At 28.9% G+C, this 21,678-nt stretch overlaps 1 protein-coding gene across 1 annotated transcript in view; it reads right to left on the bottom strand.

Annotated features, from left to right (window-relative positions):
- LOC123305441 (tyrosine-protein phosphatase non-receptor type 13-like) overlaps nucleotides 1–21,678 on the bottom strand; it is a 230,337-nt gene that overhangs the window by 6,681 nt on the left and 201,978 nt on the right. Inside the window, exons 7-12 of the mRNA XM_044887158.1 lie at nucleotides 10,622–10,794; nucleotides 10,116–10,342; nucleotides 6,009–6,107; nucleotides 3,876–4,208; nucleotides 3,611–3,817; nucleotides 2,109–2,353 (exon numbers count right to left, since the gene is read on the bottom strand). Of these exons, the coding sequence (XP_044743093.1) occupies nucleotides 2,109–2,353; nucleotides 3,611–3,817; nucleotides 3,876–4,208; nucleotides 6,009–6,107; nucleotides 10,116–10,342; nucleotides 10,622–10,794 (1,284 nt within the window). The remainder of the gene's footprint in view (nucleotides 1–2,108; nucleotides 2,354–3,610; nucleotides 3,818–3,875; nucleotides 4,209–6,008; nucleotides 6,108–10,115; nucleotides 10,343–10,621; nucleotides 10,795–21,678) is intronic.

Below are 21,678 nucleotides of genomic sequence, written 5' to 3'. Positions count from 1 at the left end.
CTACCGTATAGTTATGTATTATGTGATCAATAATATACAAATACAAAAAGCAGAGCTTTTTCTCACAAAAAGTTATTCTATACCCTGTGTCTTTATAGGTATGTAAGTATTGTGTTACAATGCATACGAGCTGGGCAACACTAACAGCGCAGAGCGATGAAATATGATGAAGTCGCGAGAGCAATATTGATTTACCACGGGATTTAACCCCAAACCTAAATAATATAATTTTTCTAAAAAAAAAAATTAAAATAAACATTTCTGAAATTAATAAATAAATTCTACATTCGTCGCATGTTATATATACCATGTAAAAATAAAATATATCAGGGTATATTAAATTTAGTCTCAAGTTTGTAACGCTTAAAAATATTGATGCTATGAACAAAATTTTGGTATAGCTGTTCATAAAATCAGCAAAAGAGTCCATTTCCGGCGGCCATCTGCCCGTCTATCTGTCCGTTTGTGGACATGATAGCTCAAAAACAAAAAGAGAAGAAATTTTTATAGCGAGCTCAAGACGTAAAAAGTGATGTCGAGTTCGTAAATGAGCAACAAAGGTCTTGGGCCCGTATGGCCCCCATTGTAAACCGTGAGAGATAGAAGAAAAGTTTAAATGTAGAAAATATTATTTATAAAAATAAACAACTTTTGTTTGAAACATTTTTTCGTAAACATCACTGCTTACCCGTGAGGTCTCAAATTAGTTTATAACATTATATAGTATGTATTAAGTGCATGGGAATATCAGTTATGTATGCGTGTCGTGTTATACATACACGACTGTGACTATCTAAGAGTGACTATCATTCTTTACTTACGTGACGTAATAAATATATAGTATTTCAACAAGTAACTAAGTCAATTGTTTGTTTACAACTTGTTTTATTTTAAAAATTAGTTTTCAATTTTTTCAAATAACGTGAAATGTTGCAACCATGAGTAAAATGACGAAATTAACGAAATTAAAACTAAATTCTGAATTAAAAAATGTTCTATATTTTTATGATATAGGTAAAAGTTCTGGAAGTATGAATATTTGCCTCAATTCTACCAAAATCGTTTTGTCACTAGTATATTTGTTAATGGAAGGAGGTATCGGGTTAAAAAAATTTTGATTGAATTTTGTACTGTAGTATATAGTGTGTCTACCGATAAAGTAAATAGAAGTGGAATTGTGATTGTCGAGAAAGTGAGATTACCATACACATAATACCATACCTACGTGATAATGAACAGATCATACCTATATTAATCCCTGCTTGTGGAGGCAATAACTTTACCACGTACAAATTGTTAATCAAGCTACACAGTCTTCGGATATAAATGAAAATATGAAAATTAAGATTTAAGAGAGATGCACCTTTATTTATTACTTTAAAGTTAAAAAAAAAACTTTAAGTTTTCAATGCTTTAAAAATTTTACTTTTGTTCTAAAATTAGTTCAACTTAGAGGTGGGAATATGTAGCACAAAAGGAAAAAAGTTTTGGCACTTTTTCTTTATATTTTAGTTTTTTAATCCTCGCCGAGTTTACTCGCCAAAGTTAGACGGAGTGCAGTACTCACCACCATACTATCGAAGAGGGATTAGCGGCAGTTCTCTGTGCGATATAACACTAATAATTTTGAACTGAACTACATAAGCAATCACGAGAATGTGGAAATGATACTCGCCTGCATTCACGAAGATACCTTGTGTTGATTTTGACTCGAGTGCAAAAAAATTTTCGCTTTTTTAGCTATAAAAAAATTTTTGCTTTACACTCGGTAGTCTGATAATAAATTTGTACGTGGTAATATTATTTTCTTAAGAAGCAGCAATAGGTTTAAATTTTGTAAAATGATTTTCGTGGAGACTCTATAGTCTGATGAAAGTATTAACAATCTTACTTTTACACAAGTAGTAATTTTTATGAAAAATGAATTCCTAACGTCGTTTAAAAAGTAAACGATTTTAACAGTGGACACGCTGTATATTCAAATGATTTATGGACTTTTTATCACGAACCCTACAACACCTACCCCCCATTTTTGCTCAGCTCTACAAATAAATATATGCATTTGTATTTGTTATATTATTATACAATTTTTGTTCGTTCTCACTTACTTTTTATGATCCATTTTCAATTTACATTTTGTAGGTCTTGAATGTTTGCCACCTGAATGTGGTAATATACAAAGGAATTGTTTGCTATAGCATAATGTTTGTATAGATCTCCATTCAAATGCTTGACATGGTGATATATTTGATGAAGTTAATGGACTTGTGGATGTACGCTCGTATAATGATATTCCACGTGCTGTCACGCACAACCATACATTACTATTACATTGTGTTTCTTTTGTTGTTACCTGTAAGCATTGTTACTATCAGTATCATAATATACGAATATTTCATTTTTTTTCTTTTCTTCTACTATTTTTTTGGCAACAATTGTTATTTATATTTATGTTGTTTTATTCCTTAATATTATATGCTCTGATTTTTTATATGATATTTATGTCTTTCAAATTGCGGAAAAAATTCTAAAAAGAAACTGCAGGTGTATTATAAAGAAAAACTTCTTAGCTGAATAACAAGTGAAATTTATAAAGTCTCTGGCAAAAAAAACTTTTTATATCGAATATTTACATTTTTATTATAAAGAAAACTTATCAGGTGAATATCAAGTGAAATTTAAAAAGTCTCTAGCATACAAATAAACCTGTTTACGTTGAAGCGCAAGGAGATAATACATTTTAAAATGAAGTAACTGTCAATATAAAAATTTCCATTATTCTTTTTATTGCTCCTAAACGTAAGATCACTAGAAAAACTAGGAAAAGAGCAGTAAATAATCTACAAATGATTGAATAAACACAGAGAAAAGCATTACTTTGGGTGTTGCTATTACTTCACAGACAGATACACAGGGTGTTAGTATTATTTCACAGAAAGTCGTTCGAAAACTTTACCACCTCTCTTTTTAGCTGGGATTGTTGTGTACGGAATCCGATATAAAAAATAAAACTAAAAAAATTTTAGGTCGATAAATAACTCTCAGATTTGAAATTTAGTAGGAAGAGCAGTACACCATCGGATAGCCAGCAACCATAGGAGTTCGAGAATGTGATTTTCCTACGAAATGTACACGCTATTTTTTCTAAACTTTTTGAGGATATTTAAGAGGATTTTTTTTTTTTTTTAATTATTAAGTTTCACACCATATCAAAGAATGATTTCAAGCCAATCAAAAATATGTATATAGAGCAGCCTTAAACAATAATAAAAACTTATATAAAAGAGGAAACAAACATAAATAATAAATAAAATAAGTTAATGTTGACTGATAAACAAAAATAAAAATTCGATAAGTTGAAAAAAATTACACTCAGTGCCAAAAGCTCGTATGACCGAAATGGCTAAGGCGCTTGGCATGAATTCAACAGATCCGGATTCGACTACTGATGCGAGTTTTTTTTATTCAATTAGCTTTAATTAGGATTAGGAAGTTATTTGTCTATAGATAGTTTGCGCTATTTGTATCATAATAAAAAACGTCAATTATAATCGAGAGACTTTGACGGTAAATAAATATAAAATAATAAATAAAATGAAAATGTACTTACCCAAGTTGCTGCATAGAAATGTCCTCCATAATGTGGTAATGCTTGTGCATGTTGTATAAACTCTTGTTCTGCACGATCTCTGTCACAACCCACTCGATCTTTATGTGCCTGAATTAATAATTCTTTGAGTGTAATCGATGACGATTCATTTAACATTGACTCGGGAACATAGTGTTCCAATAAAAAATAATCTGTTGTACCGTGTTCCTAAAAAAATATCACAATTTTTGAAAAATAAAAAAAAAGATTTTATATTTTTCCATACTTTTTCTTTAAAATCGCCGAATTCTGCTTGTAGTGCTAATCCACCAATGGTAATTAATGTTTTTAAATTGCAGGCTAACTGTTGCTCCAAAATACTTCGTCGTAATTGTAAATATAATGCATGTCTTGCTTCATACCCACGTAGACCACGTAAACTTGGTAAAAACAGCCTTACCCGAAGGAATAATGTTAAAATTGACCACGCTTGATTATTATTAAACGTAGCAACTTTACATACACGTGTATCGGAGGGTAGAAATATAAAATCACCTGACATTAATGCTGATAGTCCCAGCATGAAGTTTTCTTTTAAATTTTCTGATTGTATTACAACCTTAAATATGAATATTTAATTTAATATTATCCTAGTTCATTTTGCTTTATCATCAAAGACTAAAGAAGTCCTTCTTGTAAACATAGTATATTGTGCAAAAAGAGTGGGAAATTGTGAATTACTTACCAGAGCGGGATTATAAAGCCCGATCTAGATTAATGTTTTTCCTTCTCAAGTTAGTAACAGATAGCCAGCACGAGTTTTTCGAATATGATTAGTTAGTTCTCTCTTTAAGCACCCCTTTTTGTCCAAAGACAAATAGCCAATTGTTCAATTATTTATTTATCGTAAAAAAAATTTTCATATATACATAGATTATATAGACATAAATTAATTTGACTTGCACATGCAGTCAAAATATATCAGCTAATTTAGAAAGAATCAACAAAGTTTGGGGCCAATAAATGCTTTTATCTCAGGGTAGTCTTCGGATCCAGTTCTGTCTTTTTTACTTCTATTGGCCGGTCGCTGGGTTGTTCAGTAAGATGTTACCTCGTAAATGAGAAACATATTGTCCAAGAAGATGTTACCACTTAAATGGGTTAGGCGTCTATTTTAAAAATATAATATAAGAGTAATATTTTATTATATATAATATACAATTCTTATATTATGGTGTTGAAATAAATTTTTACCCCTCTTCCTCAATTTAAGCGGTAACATCATTTTGGAAAAAATTTGTCTCATTTACGTAGTAAAGTAAAATCTTATTGAACAGCCATGTATATTATATATACTCTTTTTTAAGAGAAAAGTAGAGAAAAAAATGATGGACAGGCTCATTAGTATAATATTCATGATGTAATAATATGTATATTACAAAAATGTCTTCATGATTATCGTAAGAAGACAATAGGGCGCCGTTAAAAAATTGTAATATTTTAGGTATATAATTACTTAAAATTTTTTTGTTTTAATTATAAAAGTTGTCCTTTTTAGATTGTTGATATACCGAAAATTTTTATTTCGTAGTGCATTGTCAAATTTCAGTATGATATTAGAAACAAAAAACTGATTCATCAAACTTTTTATTATTTTTTTTTCGAAATAGAAAAAATGCGAATATCAACTTTTTAACAGGCTGTTCGTGTTTCGTTATGTACAACTTTTATTTTAGTTAAGAATGTTAAATTTGTAATGAATTAACGAAGGGAATGATAAATTCGAGGAAAAAATTTTTCTATCCTACTGCATCGATAAACGGATTTGACGTAAAAAAGATTTACAAGGACGTAAGCGGTCTCATTTTATTTCTTAAATTTTTTTTTACACAAAGTAATTAAATTTTTTGCTAAGGTCACACAACCAATGAATAAATTTAAAAAGAAAATAAAGTAGTAACTTATTCCTTAAGAGAATTTTTTAGTTCTCCGTAAGAAGTCGAAAATAAGAAAATTCAACCTCGAAGCCGGAAAATTTTAGGTTTTGCAAACATAAAATTTTAATGTATTGAGACAGAATAAAATTCTTCTTTGCTATTTTGATTGAACTATGTTTATATATAATACAATGTTCATGTGAACATTTTGTACAGCATAACCTGAATATGTAACGTCAACATTGATAGTCGTCAACGTCTAAGAGAATCAATCTATCTATCTAGGTATGAAACAATTTTCAATATGTTATATAACAATGTAATTGTTTCATAATATTTAGAGTTTCTACTTTCTACGTTTACTCGTTCTAGTTGTGTGATAACCTTTTTGTAGTTCACATAGTTTCTCTAGTAATATGAGATGATAAAGCAATATTAATATTGATTTTGATAATATAAATAAGTTTTTCATGAGAGTATACCTGAAATATTTCACCGGCAGTTGTGGTATTTGGGTCACATATGACATTTAATTTTTGTCCATTTAATAAAATTACAGTAATATTTCGTTGTAGTGATGGCTGAAAAAAAAACAATTTTGAAATAATTGAGATGCGATTTGATGTAGAATATTTTCAACTTTCTATCCTGTTCTTTCTGCAAAACTTATAATCGAAAATGCTAAGCTAGGCACTTTATTCTAACCCTACCCTATATCCTATACTGTATTGCATAAAATGAAAGAACTTTAAAAGATAGCGCTTTTAGCTCTCTAGCTCAACTAGGAGAGTCACAGTTGCGCCACAGTTTTTACGTTGAGCCGTTTTTGAAATAGGAGGTGCAGAAGATCAGCTTAACGTACCTTAGTGCTGGGTCAATATTTATAAATATAAGGTATTAAACAAGTTAAAACAAACAATTGACTGAGTTAATTGTTGAAATACCATGTATAGAAAGTGTTGATTACTCTGTCAAATTACACATACATACATGCCACACATGTATAGCTGATATTCACATATAATACATACTATACGATTTGCGCATAATTTGCGCTCTCACGGGTAAACAGTAATGTTTACGAAAAAATGTTTCAAACGATAGTTGTTTATTTTTTTATAAGGAAAATTTTTTACATTTAAATTATTGTTCTATCTCTAAGGGTTTACAAGATGGGTCCTACGGACCCAAGACTCAATTGACCTATGTAGCTCTTTTACGAACTCGACCTCAATTTTGACGTCCTTAGCACGCTATAAAAATTTCAGCTTGATATTTTTTTTCGTTTTTGAGTTATCGTGATGCCAGTCTGACAGACGACAGACAGACAACAGACATACAAACAACCGAAAATGGACTAATTAAGTGATTTTATGAACACCTATATCAAAATTTGGTTCATAGTATCAGTATTTTTAAGCGCTACAAACTTGGGACTAAACTTAGTATACCTTGGTATATTTCATATACATGGTATAATAATTATTCAAGTAATATTTAAGGAATAATTAAGTAAAAAAACCGTATATTAATCGTGAACAAAAAATTAAGTAACAAACCGCATAATAGGCCTGGATATTATGCGGTTTGTTACTTAATTTTTTGTTAAATACTACTTAAATAATTATTTAATGCCTTATACTTGTAAGTATTGACCCTGCATTAAGGCACGCATAGCTGAGCGTCCAACGTATAAAAAAAATTTCAGACAAAATTTGTAGAGAATTTCGTCATCTACGACTTTTATAATAAATGTTAATAAGATTAAAAGCAAAGGAACCTTTGACCTTGAATATCCAAGGGTGCGCACATGAGACCATATGATTTTTGAGACGACATTTGTGCTATCAAAATGAATTATTTGATTTTTGAACACTTTTTTTGACTAAGATGATCGAATTATAAGATTCTTAGTTTAAATGAAAAAATGAAATCTACTCAAATAACGAAAATCATTAAATTTCGAAATGGTCAGAAAAAATCTTACATTGATTTGATATGGTTAGGAGAAATTCTATTTTGATTTGAACCAGTTCGTGTTAAAGCGTTTCGAATATTCCACGGAGGTCGATGTAGAAAATTATTTAAAAATAATAATACAATAAAGAAAAAGGACCTCAATTTTTTTCTATATATCCCGATAATATATGTAATGCATCTATTTCGCTTAAAGTTTGATAGATATAAAGTTTATATAACAGGATTACGTTCAAACAAAAATAGACAGAACTAAACATAAAACATTGATTTTTAAATATGTTATTTTACAACCCATAAACATTCATTTTAAAAAAAAAACTAGGGATAATGCATTGTAATACGGATTAAAAAAACTGTATTATAGAATGTAATAATGGATTTTGTTCCCAAAATTTTACTATGTGCATATAAATTATACTACAAAGAATATTTTAAATTGCTGTAGGCGATTAATTTTGTATGATAATAAAAGCAGTAGACGGAAGAAAATTGTTTAGAATACAACACGCAAAAAAACTGATTGAAAGAAAGTATGAAAATTTTATTATTCCGCAGATATGATAAAATTCAACAAAAATGAAAGAAAATGATTTAAAAGAGATGGAGGGAGTAAACATATTATGGTCAAATTGATTTTTTCAAAAAGTCTATTACACTCAGGCGGAGATTTACATCAAATGAATAGAATTTTTGGAGGTGAAAGACAATAAATATTTTGATAGATTTTGAAGAATCATCTGTTCAGAAGAATGCTTCTAATATAAGTTGAGAATTCTTATTTCTGATAATAATACTTTTTAAAATTAGAATAAAACAAGTGAAACAACAATTGACTGAATTACTTGTTGAAATACCATGTATAGACAGTGTTGATTACTCTGTCACATTACACATACACGGGTAAACAGTGATGTTTACGAAAAAAATTTTTATAAGGAACATTTTTTATATTTAAATTTTTTTTATAACCCATCTTTGGACCCATCTTGTAACTCTATCGGTTTACAAGATGGGTCCAAAGGACCCAAGAACCAACTGACCATTTACGAACTCGACCTCACTTTTTACGTCCTAAGCAAGTTGTAAAAGTTTTAGCTTGATATCTCTTTTCATTTTTGAGTAATCATGATGACAGACGGACAGACATACGACAGACACACGACAGACAGACAAACAAAAATGGACTAATTAGATGATTTTTATGAACACCTATACCAAAATTTTGTTCATAGTCTCAATAATTTTAAGCGTTACAAACTTGGAACTAAACTTAGTATACCTTGGTATATTTCATATACATGGTATAAAAAGTAACACTACATCGAAATTAATAAATGAGCTTTATTTAGATGTTTAGACATTGAAATTTTGTTATGAACGAAATATTTTGAACATGCCGACCACGACTCTTTAAACTCTATTCGATTTTTTGGTAATTTTTTAATTGAAAAAATTGGACTAATTTTTCGACATATTTTGTAAACCTTGTAAACCTTTAGAAATAGAATAAAAGTTTAAATGTAAAATGTTTCTTATAAAAAAATAAACAACTTTTGTTTGAAATATTTTTTCGTAAACATTACTGTTTACCCGTGAGGTCACAAATTAGATAAGAACAAACATAGTATTGTATGTATATATTGTATTAAGTATATATGTTTTGTATATATGTATGTCTTTGTTTATTAACATGCACACTTAGGAAGTGAGAAGAAAGATACTCTTATTACTTTGCGTGAAAGAGTGGCTATCTTTCATTACTTACATAACGTAAAAAACAAGCGGTTGCGTAATCAACACTGGCTATACATGGTATTTCAACAATTAACTCAGTATAATATACTAAATAACGCAGTATCTTATATATTTAAACGAGCAATTCTTGTATATATATATATATATATAAATATATATACACGATCTTGGAAATAGCTCCAACGATTTTCATGAAAATGAGTATGCAGGGGTTTTTGGGGCGAAAAGTCGATCTAGCTAGGTTTTATTTTTAAAAAAAAAACGTCGTTTTATCCGTCTTTTCATGAAAAATGAAACATTTACTGCAAAATATGACTCTTCTTGACATCTATTGGTGCATATCGTAGTTAACGAAATAAAGTACATTACCGGGACATTCAAATTGGTATTTATGTAGAGTTTTAAACGATTCTTATCTTAGTGACAAAATTTAAGCCTTTTTAACTAAAAAAATACCGATATCGGTCATCCAGATATTAATTATTTTAACTGAAAGATGGTCATACTGATATTATCCACAGGGTTGTTCAGTTAGACATTACCAATATAAGGCTAAATTTATCGTCCGAAAGTTTGAATTTTTAAAAAAATGTTTCGTTCAAAATTTTCGTCATTTAAAAAGGGGAAACACAATCTCGATAACAGATGTTGTATAAGTGGAAGGTTCATGGTCAAATGAAAGTCAACTTCATGTTTAGGAAACCAATATTTTTTTAACAGATTCCTTTTCTTTGATAAAAAATAGATGGAATTGGTGGAATTTTTCTTGAAAAACTATTTTCCTAAACTAATTAAATTTATAATCAAAAAAATAAGAAAAAGCTATTGTTAAAATAAAAATAAAGCTTACAAACCTTACAATCACCAACAGTTAATTGTTTTGTTGGTAAACTGGCACGTACAACAAATTCAGGTCCAATGCAATCATTAAAATTTTTCTTATTACGCCGTACAGTCGATGGTCCATCACAAGCTTTATATAATCGTGATGCAGCACGTTGTATTGGATTACGACGTTTCTTTACAATATTTGTATCAGATTGTGATGGTTTTCGTTGATTATGTTCTGTTAACACATTCTCTGAACTTACAATATTATTTTCCCAATATTTGTTTGTTGGTTCCAAATTTTCAAATGGATAATTATTTATATTATTATTACTATTATTATTATTACTTTTATTGTTATTAAATCTAGTTACTGTGTTTCTATTCATTTCTAGTGTTCTAGCATTAAATTTTAATAATTGATTACTAAGAGTGTTATTGTTATTATTTGTTGCATTTATGCTTTGAGTTTGATATTTGGTAGGACTAGTTAAATTAAATATGTTATTATTAATATTATTATTATTATTACTATTAATATTTAAATTAGGCGTTATATTGTCATTGTACGGTAATGAATTTGTTGAATTATTATTATTATATAATGATCTAGGCCTTTCATTTCGTTGCTGTTGTACTAGAATATCATGATGTGATGTTAAATAGTCTTCATTATAATTTTGTCGAGTCGATCGTGTTGGAGTTCTGAAATCAAAGAAATGCCAAAATAATTGTAGGTCTTAATAAAAACAGTAATAGTTGATATTTTTAACACACTTTTATTAGCTATGTATCTATGTAACGGAATCTTTAAACGTGATTTTCACTTGTCGGATTGAATTGAAACTTCGCAAGCTGTTCAAACACTGATGACAATACAATAATTTGATAGGTTTGTTCGATTATCATGAACAGGTTCTTTAGGATTAACGATTTCCATATCTGAAAATATGTACATTTATTTGCGCTTCTACCATATTTATACTTAATTTTTGATAAATATATAATAGTTAAAACTAAAACAACACGCTTTGGTTGAACTAAAAAGTAGAAAATAACTTCAAAGGACTTTTTTCTAAATCACTCAATTTTTTTTTAACTTATAGTAAATGTTTTCTATTTTATAGTTCAGCTAGTTACAAAGCGTGTTTTTTAGTTTTTTTAAACCATTATTCATGAAAAACCGTTTAATGAAAAACCGTTACATAATTACAGGCCAATTAATTTGAAGAACGTATAATTTTTTTTGCAAGAAAGTTCATGACCAACCTTTTCAGGTTTTTTATATAAATCAAGAAAATCAATATTATAGCCGTTAAAATTTTTAGCTTAATCTTAAAATTGAGAATAAAATCATAATATTATTGAGAAGTGATGTAATTATCTGAATGTCACTAATGCGGCCGTTGTAAATATAAAAAATATGTAATTTTTACTATTTTCATGGTAAAACTAAATAAATTTGTTATATGTCAACGTACCTTATATTTTATTTCTATCAGATTGTAAACGGGTTAACAAAACCAACTCATTATGTTATGTTTAGTCGAGTTAGGACGGATTGGGATAGCTTTTGACCCTTTATAGGAAGCTTAACTTACAATTTTATTTATTAGTTTATAATCTAACGGAAATTACAACATATATATTACCTATGTATTAGTTATCTTCTATACATATATTAGCTTAGTACAGAACTAAAATCCATCTTGTAGAAATATTTCGAACAGAAAAGGCTGTTTAAAAGACCGGTCTTGTTTTTCATTATACAACTATTATTGCCCGCTATTATTATAAATGAAAAACTAGTTATATATTTTCATTTTTTCTGGTTTTCCATTATTAATTTATAACTTTTCTAATTTATTAATATTTGTTTCTTATAGCGGCATTAGTAATACACACTATCGTCAAAATTTCAGCTGTTTAAGTATTGCGTTTTATAAGATACTGCTTTTTATGCTTCTTTGGTTATGCTTCGGGTACGGAGCCCTAAAAATTATTTTCGTTCATCCTAATATTCTAAATATGTTTATTGTCTATACAGAAGTTCTATTACTTATTCACGTAATTATATTGACTGCATTTTGTTTAAACAAATGAGAATTATAGTGGGAAGTTAAAAACTATGAAACCTCTGCCAAAGCTTTGTTATTTTTAAAACGAATATATTAAAACATACTTCTTGAGTGTCTGTCTCTGAAGAGTGGTTCTAAAATATGATATTGGCAACAGTCTTTATCTTTCTCGAATATATTAGAACCGTATATTTCTTGTACTGTAGTACAACAAAAAGAGATTTTGAGTTCAAAATTTTTTGGGCCTCGTTGAAAATATGGTTAAAGGTAGTAGAACATAGATTTTTTGGAAAATTTCCTCCAACAACTTGTAAACTGCACCTACATGAACTAAAAATTTATGTAGGTGCCGGTTTTAACTAAAAAAACGAAGTAGGTGTACTATCACAATAAAGCTTATAAAAAAGTAAGGCAATGAATTGGTTTTTGTTCTAGTAAAATTAATAGGTACTTACTGAGTTATGTCTCATTGAATGTAACATTTTGTCTCTAAAAAAGCGAGTAAAATTTTTATTGTTGTTAAAGCTCCGATAGTAGCCATGCTACGCACTTCTACAATAGCCCATTTTGAAGATGTTTTTATAAAATTTTCAAAAAGCCCTGTCAATTTTCACGGAATAATAATCCATTTTTCTAGAAGTTAACGTTGAAAAATTCGACTTAAGTTAGTCGACGAAAAATAAATGTACTACATTCAAGGAGTCATAATAGTCCGTAAGTATTAATTTACCAGAACGAAAACCAACTCAATATCTTTGCCATTTAATATGTATTTATTGATAGCATACTTTTTTGGATTGAATGTAGGGCTTAAGAGTTATTTATCCGATAAAAACTGTATTCTGTTATTCGGTATTTATCCGGTAACAAATTGTGTGTTCGACCTTCTACCATTAAAATTGGCTAAAATATCATAAAAAGTAGTATATCGTAGCCAATTTTGATGCTAAGTCGAACAAAAATAGTAATGTTCAAATTCCGTCAGCTACAACTTTAATTTTTTAAGTTAAAGTAGGTACAGTTTTAAAGTTTTTTGAGGGAAATTGGTTTTTAAATTTTTAAATTTTCATTTTCCATTTCCCAATTCTTGAAAAACATAACGTGATAGCAGCTTTTTGAGATGTTTATTTTACATCATTTTAACTACATATAACCAAATTTTTGAGCGAGTTCCTTAAATCTTTGAGCTCAAACTTAATTTTCCCTATTGCTTGTGCTACTATGTTTATTCTTATTTAAAATAGTATGGTATAAAACATATACATTGTGAAAAATGTTTAGGAATTAGATTATGTCAAAAATAATAGAACGAAGAGCCTGGTATATTTTCAATTCAATTTCGTAGACAATTTATTTGCGAGCATGCACAATCTAAAGATCACTCATGACACTCAATATACTTATACTCCAATAAACTAAAGTAAAAAAAACCCACACACCATCACTTTTGCGCCCAAAGCTACTTTTTCTAGAAAAAACGTCCCTAAACATATACAAAATGTTCTTGAGTACGGCAAATTAGGGCCGGTTCAGATAATAATGAAAATATTAATTTTTGATGATAAAATACATTGGGAAATTTATTTATAATATTAAGCGGGAATTAAAATTATAGTTGTACCACTTTAAAGTAAATTTCTATTTTGGATCAAAATATCAAGAAATTGAATTTTTAGAAAACAAAAATTAAAATTAAATTAATAAGGCCAAAAAAGGCCGTTTTAAGACTAATTTCAAGTTTTATTGAGATTTCTAAAAGTAAAAACCTTAGCCTAATAGTTTAAATAAAAAATGCCTTCAAAAAAGATCCTATTTATTTTGAATATTTAGATAAATAAGTACCGACCAAGCCCTACACTTTTGAATTTAATTTTTTTTGTTACTGTAGTTTGGCCAATATTTATCTAAAAAAAGCGAAGAAAGGGGATCTCTCCTTTTAGACTAAAGGAGAGATAAATGCAAGTATCTCTGTAATAAGATGTCATGATTTGACGTCTGAATGAATAAAACTTGAATAATTCTATTATAAAAGTCTTTCCTTAAAATGTATATTTCGGTCGCAAAATCATAAAAACGAAAAAAAGTCATTATTATCATTTAAGGATAAGGATATTATCAATTTAAGGATAGTTGGAAATTTTACATATTAAACTGATTAGCTGCTGATTAGATGTTGTTTAAATAGGTACATGTTATCAAATTGAAAATTCTCGCCTGCCTTAATCCGTCGAACTCAGGATAAGTTTTTAAAGCGTTAGAAACTTCGTTAACAATAAGGTTCAGACTCTTTTTGTTTTTGCAACCTTTATTTGTTGGATTATTTTTGCATTTTCAAACCATCTTTCTTGTCATATTATCTGTCTATTCTTTGTTATTTATTTCTTCTATTGAGTTTGTTTTGTAGCACTAGTAAGTAAGAGTAACATAGTAGATCTGTGTACACTCTGTGTCACAAAAATCTCAAGTATACAGGCTAAAATTTTTTTTTTTTCTGACATACAGTAGGTATACTGTCTTAATATCCATTTTGTGGCACTGGAAAAAGGAATCATTACAGTAAGACTTCGAAATCAGTTTATTTGCCATAGCAGTTCAGTAGCAAATGTAGCAGATAGTTACTGTTCTAATATTTTTAAATAAATATTTAAAACCGTGTAGTTGAAATGAAAGGTATTTTATTACGAATTTTAGAATGTGTGGTTTCAAATGGGAAAATAACAAAGTGGGTGGCGGGAAGATATGTGTTTTGTGTAATGCGAAAGAGAGTGTAAGCCATTTGATAGGAGACAAGTCGAAAAAATCTGAATTCGCACATCTACGGCGTATTTACGATACGAGATGATCATACTGAAACTTTCCGTGACCCCACAATACAAACTGCTTTTTCTTCCATACTCATTAGAATTTATTACTTACATTTTTGTTTTTTTTTCTGTTCTTTTAAATTAATTTTTTGTCTCATTAATTATTTAAAAGAATACATTATTTGTTTTTCTTTTCGAAATATCAATATTAAATTGTACACATTTATGTTTTGATTTATGTCAAATAAAGATTTTAATAATAATAATAAAAAATAAATATTATGCTAAAAAATAAATTCGGGATATTTATTATATTTGTATTACAAAAAAAAAAAATTCTTTTAAAAAGTATGAGTATTTTATTCCCTTAAAATTTCGTAAAATCCAACCGTAGTGCATATTTTTCGGTCAAAGGATTGGTATTTTTACAGTAGGTGAGTGATATCACCCTATACAATTATAACCTTTTTTTTATTATATATATAAGCGATTTACCACCATTGACTGACTCATCACGAAATCTCCGAAACTATCAGTCCGATTAACTTCGAATTTCGCATACTTACCTTTTTCGTGACATAAACGTCCACTAAGAACGGATTTTACGGAATTCCTATCCCAACGGATTTTCACTATCACTATAGAAGTAGAAGATACTGTTCACTATCCTATCGAGTTTCTACACACACTCAACCCACCGGGAATACCACCTCATATTCTTCATCTAAAAATTGGTGCACCAATAATGTTGTTGCGTAATTTAAATCTCCCAAAATTGTGTAATGGCACCAGACTACGAGTAAAAACCATGCAAAGAAACTTTATCGAAGCAATTTTATAGGAAGTATGAGGTTGAGAGTGCATTCATTCCGTTTCGAGTAAAATGTTGCTTTGCGATGACTATCAATAAAGCACTAGGTCAGAGTTTAAAATTAGCCGGTGTAGACTTAAGAAGTGACTGTTTTTCTCATGGTCAATTTTATGTGGCATGTTCAAGAGTGAGTTCACTTGAGGATCTCATCGTTCTCCAACCAGATAAACGTACGTAGAATGTTGTTTACAGAGAAGTTTTATAAATGTTAGTAAAGTATTTTACAGGTTTCTTTATCCATTATTACGAGTTTCATGTACATGAAATGTTGTTAAATGTTAAAATTAAGAGAAATAAATTAATGTGATGAAAAATGGAAATATAGTTGTTATTTATAAAAATTGTTATACATAAAAAATAAAGGACGTAAAAATATAATTGATTACAAAATTTAATTAAATTCACTGACTGGCACTATATTTTCCTATTTAAAATTTGAAAAATTTATAATAAATAACAAATCGAAATTAAACATTTTGTTAATAAAAGAAGTATAGACTCACAACCAAATAGTAAGTGTGCCCAGCCAAGCGGGCGGGAATCAGCTAGTTACAAATATATGTAATTCGTTCATTATCATATCACGATTAAGTGTGACTTTGCATACATAAATATTAATTAAGTATTATTATAAAAAAGCTCAAATTTTCTTGCATTTTCTCATCTAATTTTCTATTAAAAAAACAAAGTGTGCTTTATATCACATAATATAATCTATATACGGATACGGACATACGCTATTTATACCTACCTATATTAACCTATCTAATATCTACTTCGCCCCCATCGAAAGACTATGACATTCATATTATGTAAAGCTTTTAAGCTTCTATTAGCGTGATATTTTAATGGGCTTTTGTAAACCGACGTTGTCTAATATTAATATTTGAATTTATACACAATCATTTTATATTTGTTTAACAGACAAGTGAAAGTACATAGGACCTCGAAAAATTGAAGAAAAAATCCCTTGATATGAAGTCTTAGCTTCTTCTGTTTTTTTTGTTTTTTTTGTTTTTTTATGGAATTTACGCTAACAAAGTTTGAAGTAAGAGTTTCATTCATTGTAGACAAACATATTACATAGACAATTTTAGAAAAACCTTATGGTATAGCCCCTAGGAATTTTTCGATAATTTCTTAGATCGAAATCATATTTAGCTTTCTACTGTGTTTTATTAAATCTTGTGGTGTAATAAATAGATCGTTGGACTATGAGAATTGGGGTTGCGCGCTGGTTCGGAACCTAGTCTTTTGCCTTTATTTATTATAATTTTCAACAACAAAAATTTTTAAAAATATAACTTTGTTCTCTTGCTTACCTCTTCACGGGTTGATTCTTTCAGGTAGTACCCTTTTTAGCTGCACTCTAATTTTATTAATTTATAGTTTATTTAGTATTTCCAGCATGGTATTTGCAGTTCCTATGCTAAAACTATGGCAAAACCCAATTTTAGAAATAATTTAAAGAATTTTTTTCACAGGCTAAGAATAGGACTTACTATTAAATCGTAAAGTTTCAGAAATTGTGATAGTTTAAAACACGAGATAATTAATGCCTAAATTCCCAAAGACAATTTACGTCAAAATTAATATCTCGAAAACAAAAAGACGTGGGGCTATTATTATTTTTTTATTCTAAAAACCATCCTTTCATCTCTCCTACTTTTTTTTACCAATTCCAACGAGAAAATTTTTAATATCGTAAAAAATAGCTAGGAGGACATTAAGTTTTACATTCTTTGATCCTCAAAATCGCGAACTTTGAAGCTGATTAACTCGTGATCTAAACTACCAAAAATTATGCAACTCATAGCTCGAGGATCTCACAGCTTAAATTATTTTGAGCGTGTGAAAAAAATTGGCATAATCTGTCGACAAGTGCTTTCATGCTGGAAATACCTTAAATCGATAATTTAAAGTTTTTAAGGTAACCTATATCAAATTTCATCAAAATTGCCTCGGTCCCGAAAGCCAAGCAGAGAGACAGACAGAGTTACTTTCGCATTTATAATATTAGTAAGGATGTGCAAGAAAATTTAATAGTAAATATTTTGTTGTATAAATACTGTCATTAACGCATTGTATTTGAATTCAAATGCTGAGTTTAAGATCCTTGCACAAATCATAGTTCTACTAAGCTCTACTTTATTCAACTATTCAAGCACTATGTTAAACAGTTTTATATATCACACCCTCTTCACTCACAGTAGATACAATATTCAAATTGAAAGGATGTATAGAAATTAGAATGTTAAAAGCCTCAAAACTCAATTCACAAACAGTTGTAAGGTTGAAGATTAATATTTCAGTGAAAAGAAATATTTTATGTAAAATAAATAGAATTATAATGCAACACTTTGATGACATGCACTTTATGTTGTAAAATATATGTAGGTACTAAATACCAAAGTGAAACACTCGATAACTCAAGAAGGAAAAATCCTTTCTTGATATTTGTCATTTTTTGTCATTTTATCACTTAGACGAAATTTTCTCTTTTGAATTAAGTTACAGTGATTGAGTATAAAAATTTTTAGGTGAATTATAGGGAATGTGCTTTTGAGCAATTAAAAAGATGTGGGGCTTACTAGTTCTTGTATATTAAATAAATTATACATTCTACAATAAATCATTCAACAATCAACTATACTTTATCTGTAATTCGACAGAATAAAAATTTTTGCCAAGTTTTGCAAAATTGATATTCGTATAGTCAACTGGTAGTTTTACCTGAAAAGTTTTTCAGGACTTTTGAAAATGGGTGATTTTATAGATTGTGAGATGCTCTTTTCGAATTTCCTTTTTGCTTCCTCGCATCTATGCCACTCGCGTCGCTATATTGGAAAAATGGCGTCGAAAAGCAGTTTTTTGACAATATCAGCCTTTTTACGAGGAAAATATATACGTACAAAATTAAACCTCAATTTATTCAGCACATCAATTATTTTGAGAAGCTTAGTGCCCCTCCTTCATGCATACACCAGGCACTACATCAACCGATTGCAGCTATGAAATTATAACACCGAAGATGTATATTTAAATTATTTATTATTGTATATAAAAAAGTTACATAATGTTTATGTATTTGAAGGAGACGTTAGCTTGTCGACATAAATGGTCGAACTGATTATTGAATTTAGAATCTTGTTGATGTAAAATTGTTTTTTAGAGGATAACTTGATTCCATTACATCATTCCCCCCTCCTTAAGATGAAGAAGGGACGGGCAGAATTCGAATCTGAAGAAGAATGGTGCAGTACAATTCCTTGAAGCAACAAATAATAATACATGTTGATTGTAAGTTGATGCGTATTATTCGCTGGGACATCGATCAGTGGATAATAACACTATAGCTGTGTAGCATCCAAAAATCAAAACATGTTGACATGTTGAGTGCAGATCGCCCCCTTTGACATAACTGCTAGTATCTTCGTCCATAATATTAATCATCATAAAAGTTTATTCCGAACTTAAACATAATCATTCCCATCACCGGAGATTCCTCGTTTCCAATTTTAGTCAATTTGGTACCGGAACCATTTTATAACACCGAAGATGTATATTTAAATTATTTATTATTGTATATAAAAAAGTTACATAATGTTTATGTATTTGAAGGAGACGTTAGCTTGTCGACATAAATGGTCGAACTGATTATTGAATTTAGAATCTTGTTGATGTAAAATTGTTTTTTAGAGGATAACTTGATTCCATTACAAAATAAAAGCTATTTAAAACCAGAAGTGGGTGTTTTAAACATAAATAAATCAGTATCCGTTTGTAACATTATATTTAAATAAAATTTGTATATTATTTTGTTTGTTATATGTTTTTCCATTTACAAAAACCTTGAGGCACGACAAAATAAAAAGAAAAACAATGATAAAAGAAGAAAAACTCCAATAAAACTATTTTCCCTACAGCGGAGGTTTTTTTTTTTTTAAAAATAGTCTTTGTCTTTTCATTTTTGTAACATTTTAAATATTTCCGTAAAGGGTAAAAAAGAGAAGCTGGAAGTTGAGACAATCAAATGACATTTTTTAAACATCAATTCATATACAAATTTTCATCCTTCAACTTAATTTGGTGGTAATTAGAGGCAAAGTATTAAATCAGCAAAAAAAACCTTTTCAACCCCAAAATGTAGATCTAACCTCTATTGATATAATTATGAGCTCATGATCAAAGTGTAAATATCTTCTTAGAACATATAATAAAATAATAAAGTGGTAGTGGATTCCTACTTTATGAACTATCGTGAAAGATTAAAAATAGGTTCTACAGAATAAGGTTTTTGGAGATAGTTGCTTACATTCTTTTAAACCCCTAAACTAGCGCAAGTTCTTGCGTTCCCAAATATTTCGATATAAAAAGTGGGTGGAGATGCTGGGGAGTTGATAACTGCAAAAGTTGATAACACTATCTCAATTTCGAGTGGCTGTAGACCTCTTGTTCACCCTTGTTCAAATCCTTAAAAAAGGGAAAAAATTATATTTTGATAAAAAAGAAGGTGGAGGGGCTGGGAAGTTGACACCTCCAAAAGGCACTTACTGCATTGACACTGAGTCCGAACATTGTAACCCTCTAGTTTAATTTTTAGGAACTATATAGATGAACAACAATTAAAAAACGTCGAATAAATAGGTTTCCCTAGAAATTCTTTCAAATAACTGAAATCAACCGCTTTATTAATAATATCAGCTCTTGTAACCAATCCTCCATACAGATAAGTTTATATTTTTTGTGGAAAGTTGTACCTACTAAAAATATTCTCTAAAAATTGAATTCGAAAATACTGCTTATGATATTAAAACCAAAAACTGTAGTTTGGGTCATTTAAAATTTTTGGCGCGCCACTCTATTCGTTACTTTAAGGATTGATACAAACATTGTCTGCGCTGACAGAGTTAAGAAGAGAAATGAAGAATGGATCATTTGTTGTCTAATCAAAAGCATATATCTGAAAAAACCGCCACTACCGAGAAAAGTTTATTATTATAAAAAACGAAAATCATTACAAAAGAGAAAATGAATCATTATAATGTTGAGCCTATATTAATATTATGAATTTAATGAGAGATATATTTCACAAGAATACGAAAAAATATACGGATGCAGTTTTTAATTTAAAATTTAAAAAATGAAAAATACAATTCATTAAATATAACTAGCAGTCCAAAGTCCAACGTTGAAGATATGTTTGACTTATTCTTGAAATTTCATATTTTTTTGTTTTTTTGGAATTAACATTTTTAAAACGAATATGAAATCAACAAGGTATTGTATAGGTTTCGCCTCCGTTGGGATCAATAAGCCCACTATTCAAAACCATCTACAGATTTTCATTATTTACGGTCTCTCAGTTTGAACGTTTACGTATGAATTTTTTTTTTTGAAATTTTCGATTGCTGCGTATTTTCATGTCCTTTGAATTTTAATGCAGAAAGTTTTTCTATATAGCTATTTTGATTGGATTAAATATTTCAGCAAGTTTGAATTTGCTAAACAATTTCGACTTCAAGTTTCCTAATAGATTTTTCTATGATACAGAACATATTAAGAAATAAAATTTTAAGCGAACGAAATCAAATTTAAATGTTTAAGCGTTTTCATTCTCAAAATATTGACAACACACAAATTCTTCCATATAAATCTGTCTATTGGGAGCCATTGTCTAGTAATCAATATGGCTGTGATGGTAATCGGAAAAATATCTCTGGAAAACTTAGATCACGAAAAAATAGACCGCAAAACTAAAATAGACTCACAAAAAATAGACCTGGGAAAAAATGAAAAATAGATCCGGAAAAATAGAGCTGGGAAAAGATGAACT

The sequence above is a fragment of the Chrysoperla carnea genome, chromosome 1, assembly GCF_905475395.1.
Source record: "Chrysoperla carnea chromosome 1, inChrCarn1.1, whole genome shotgun sequence".
Classification (NCBI taxonomy): domain Eukaryota; kingdom Metazoa; phylum Arthropoda; class Insecta; order Neuroptera; family Chrysopidae; genus Chrysoperla; species Chrysoperla carnea.
This window is presented reverse-complemented; position numbering and strand designations above follow the sequence as displayed.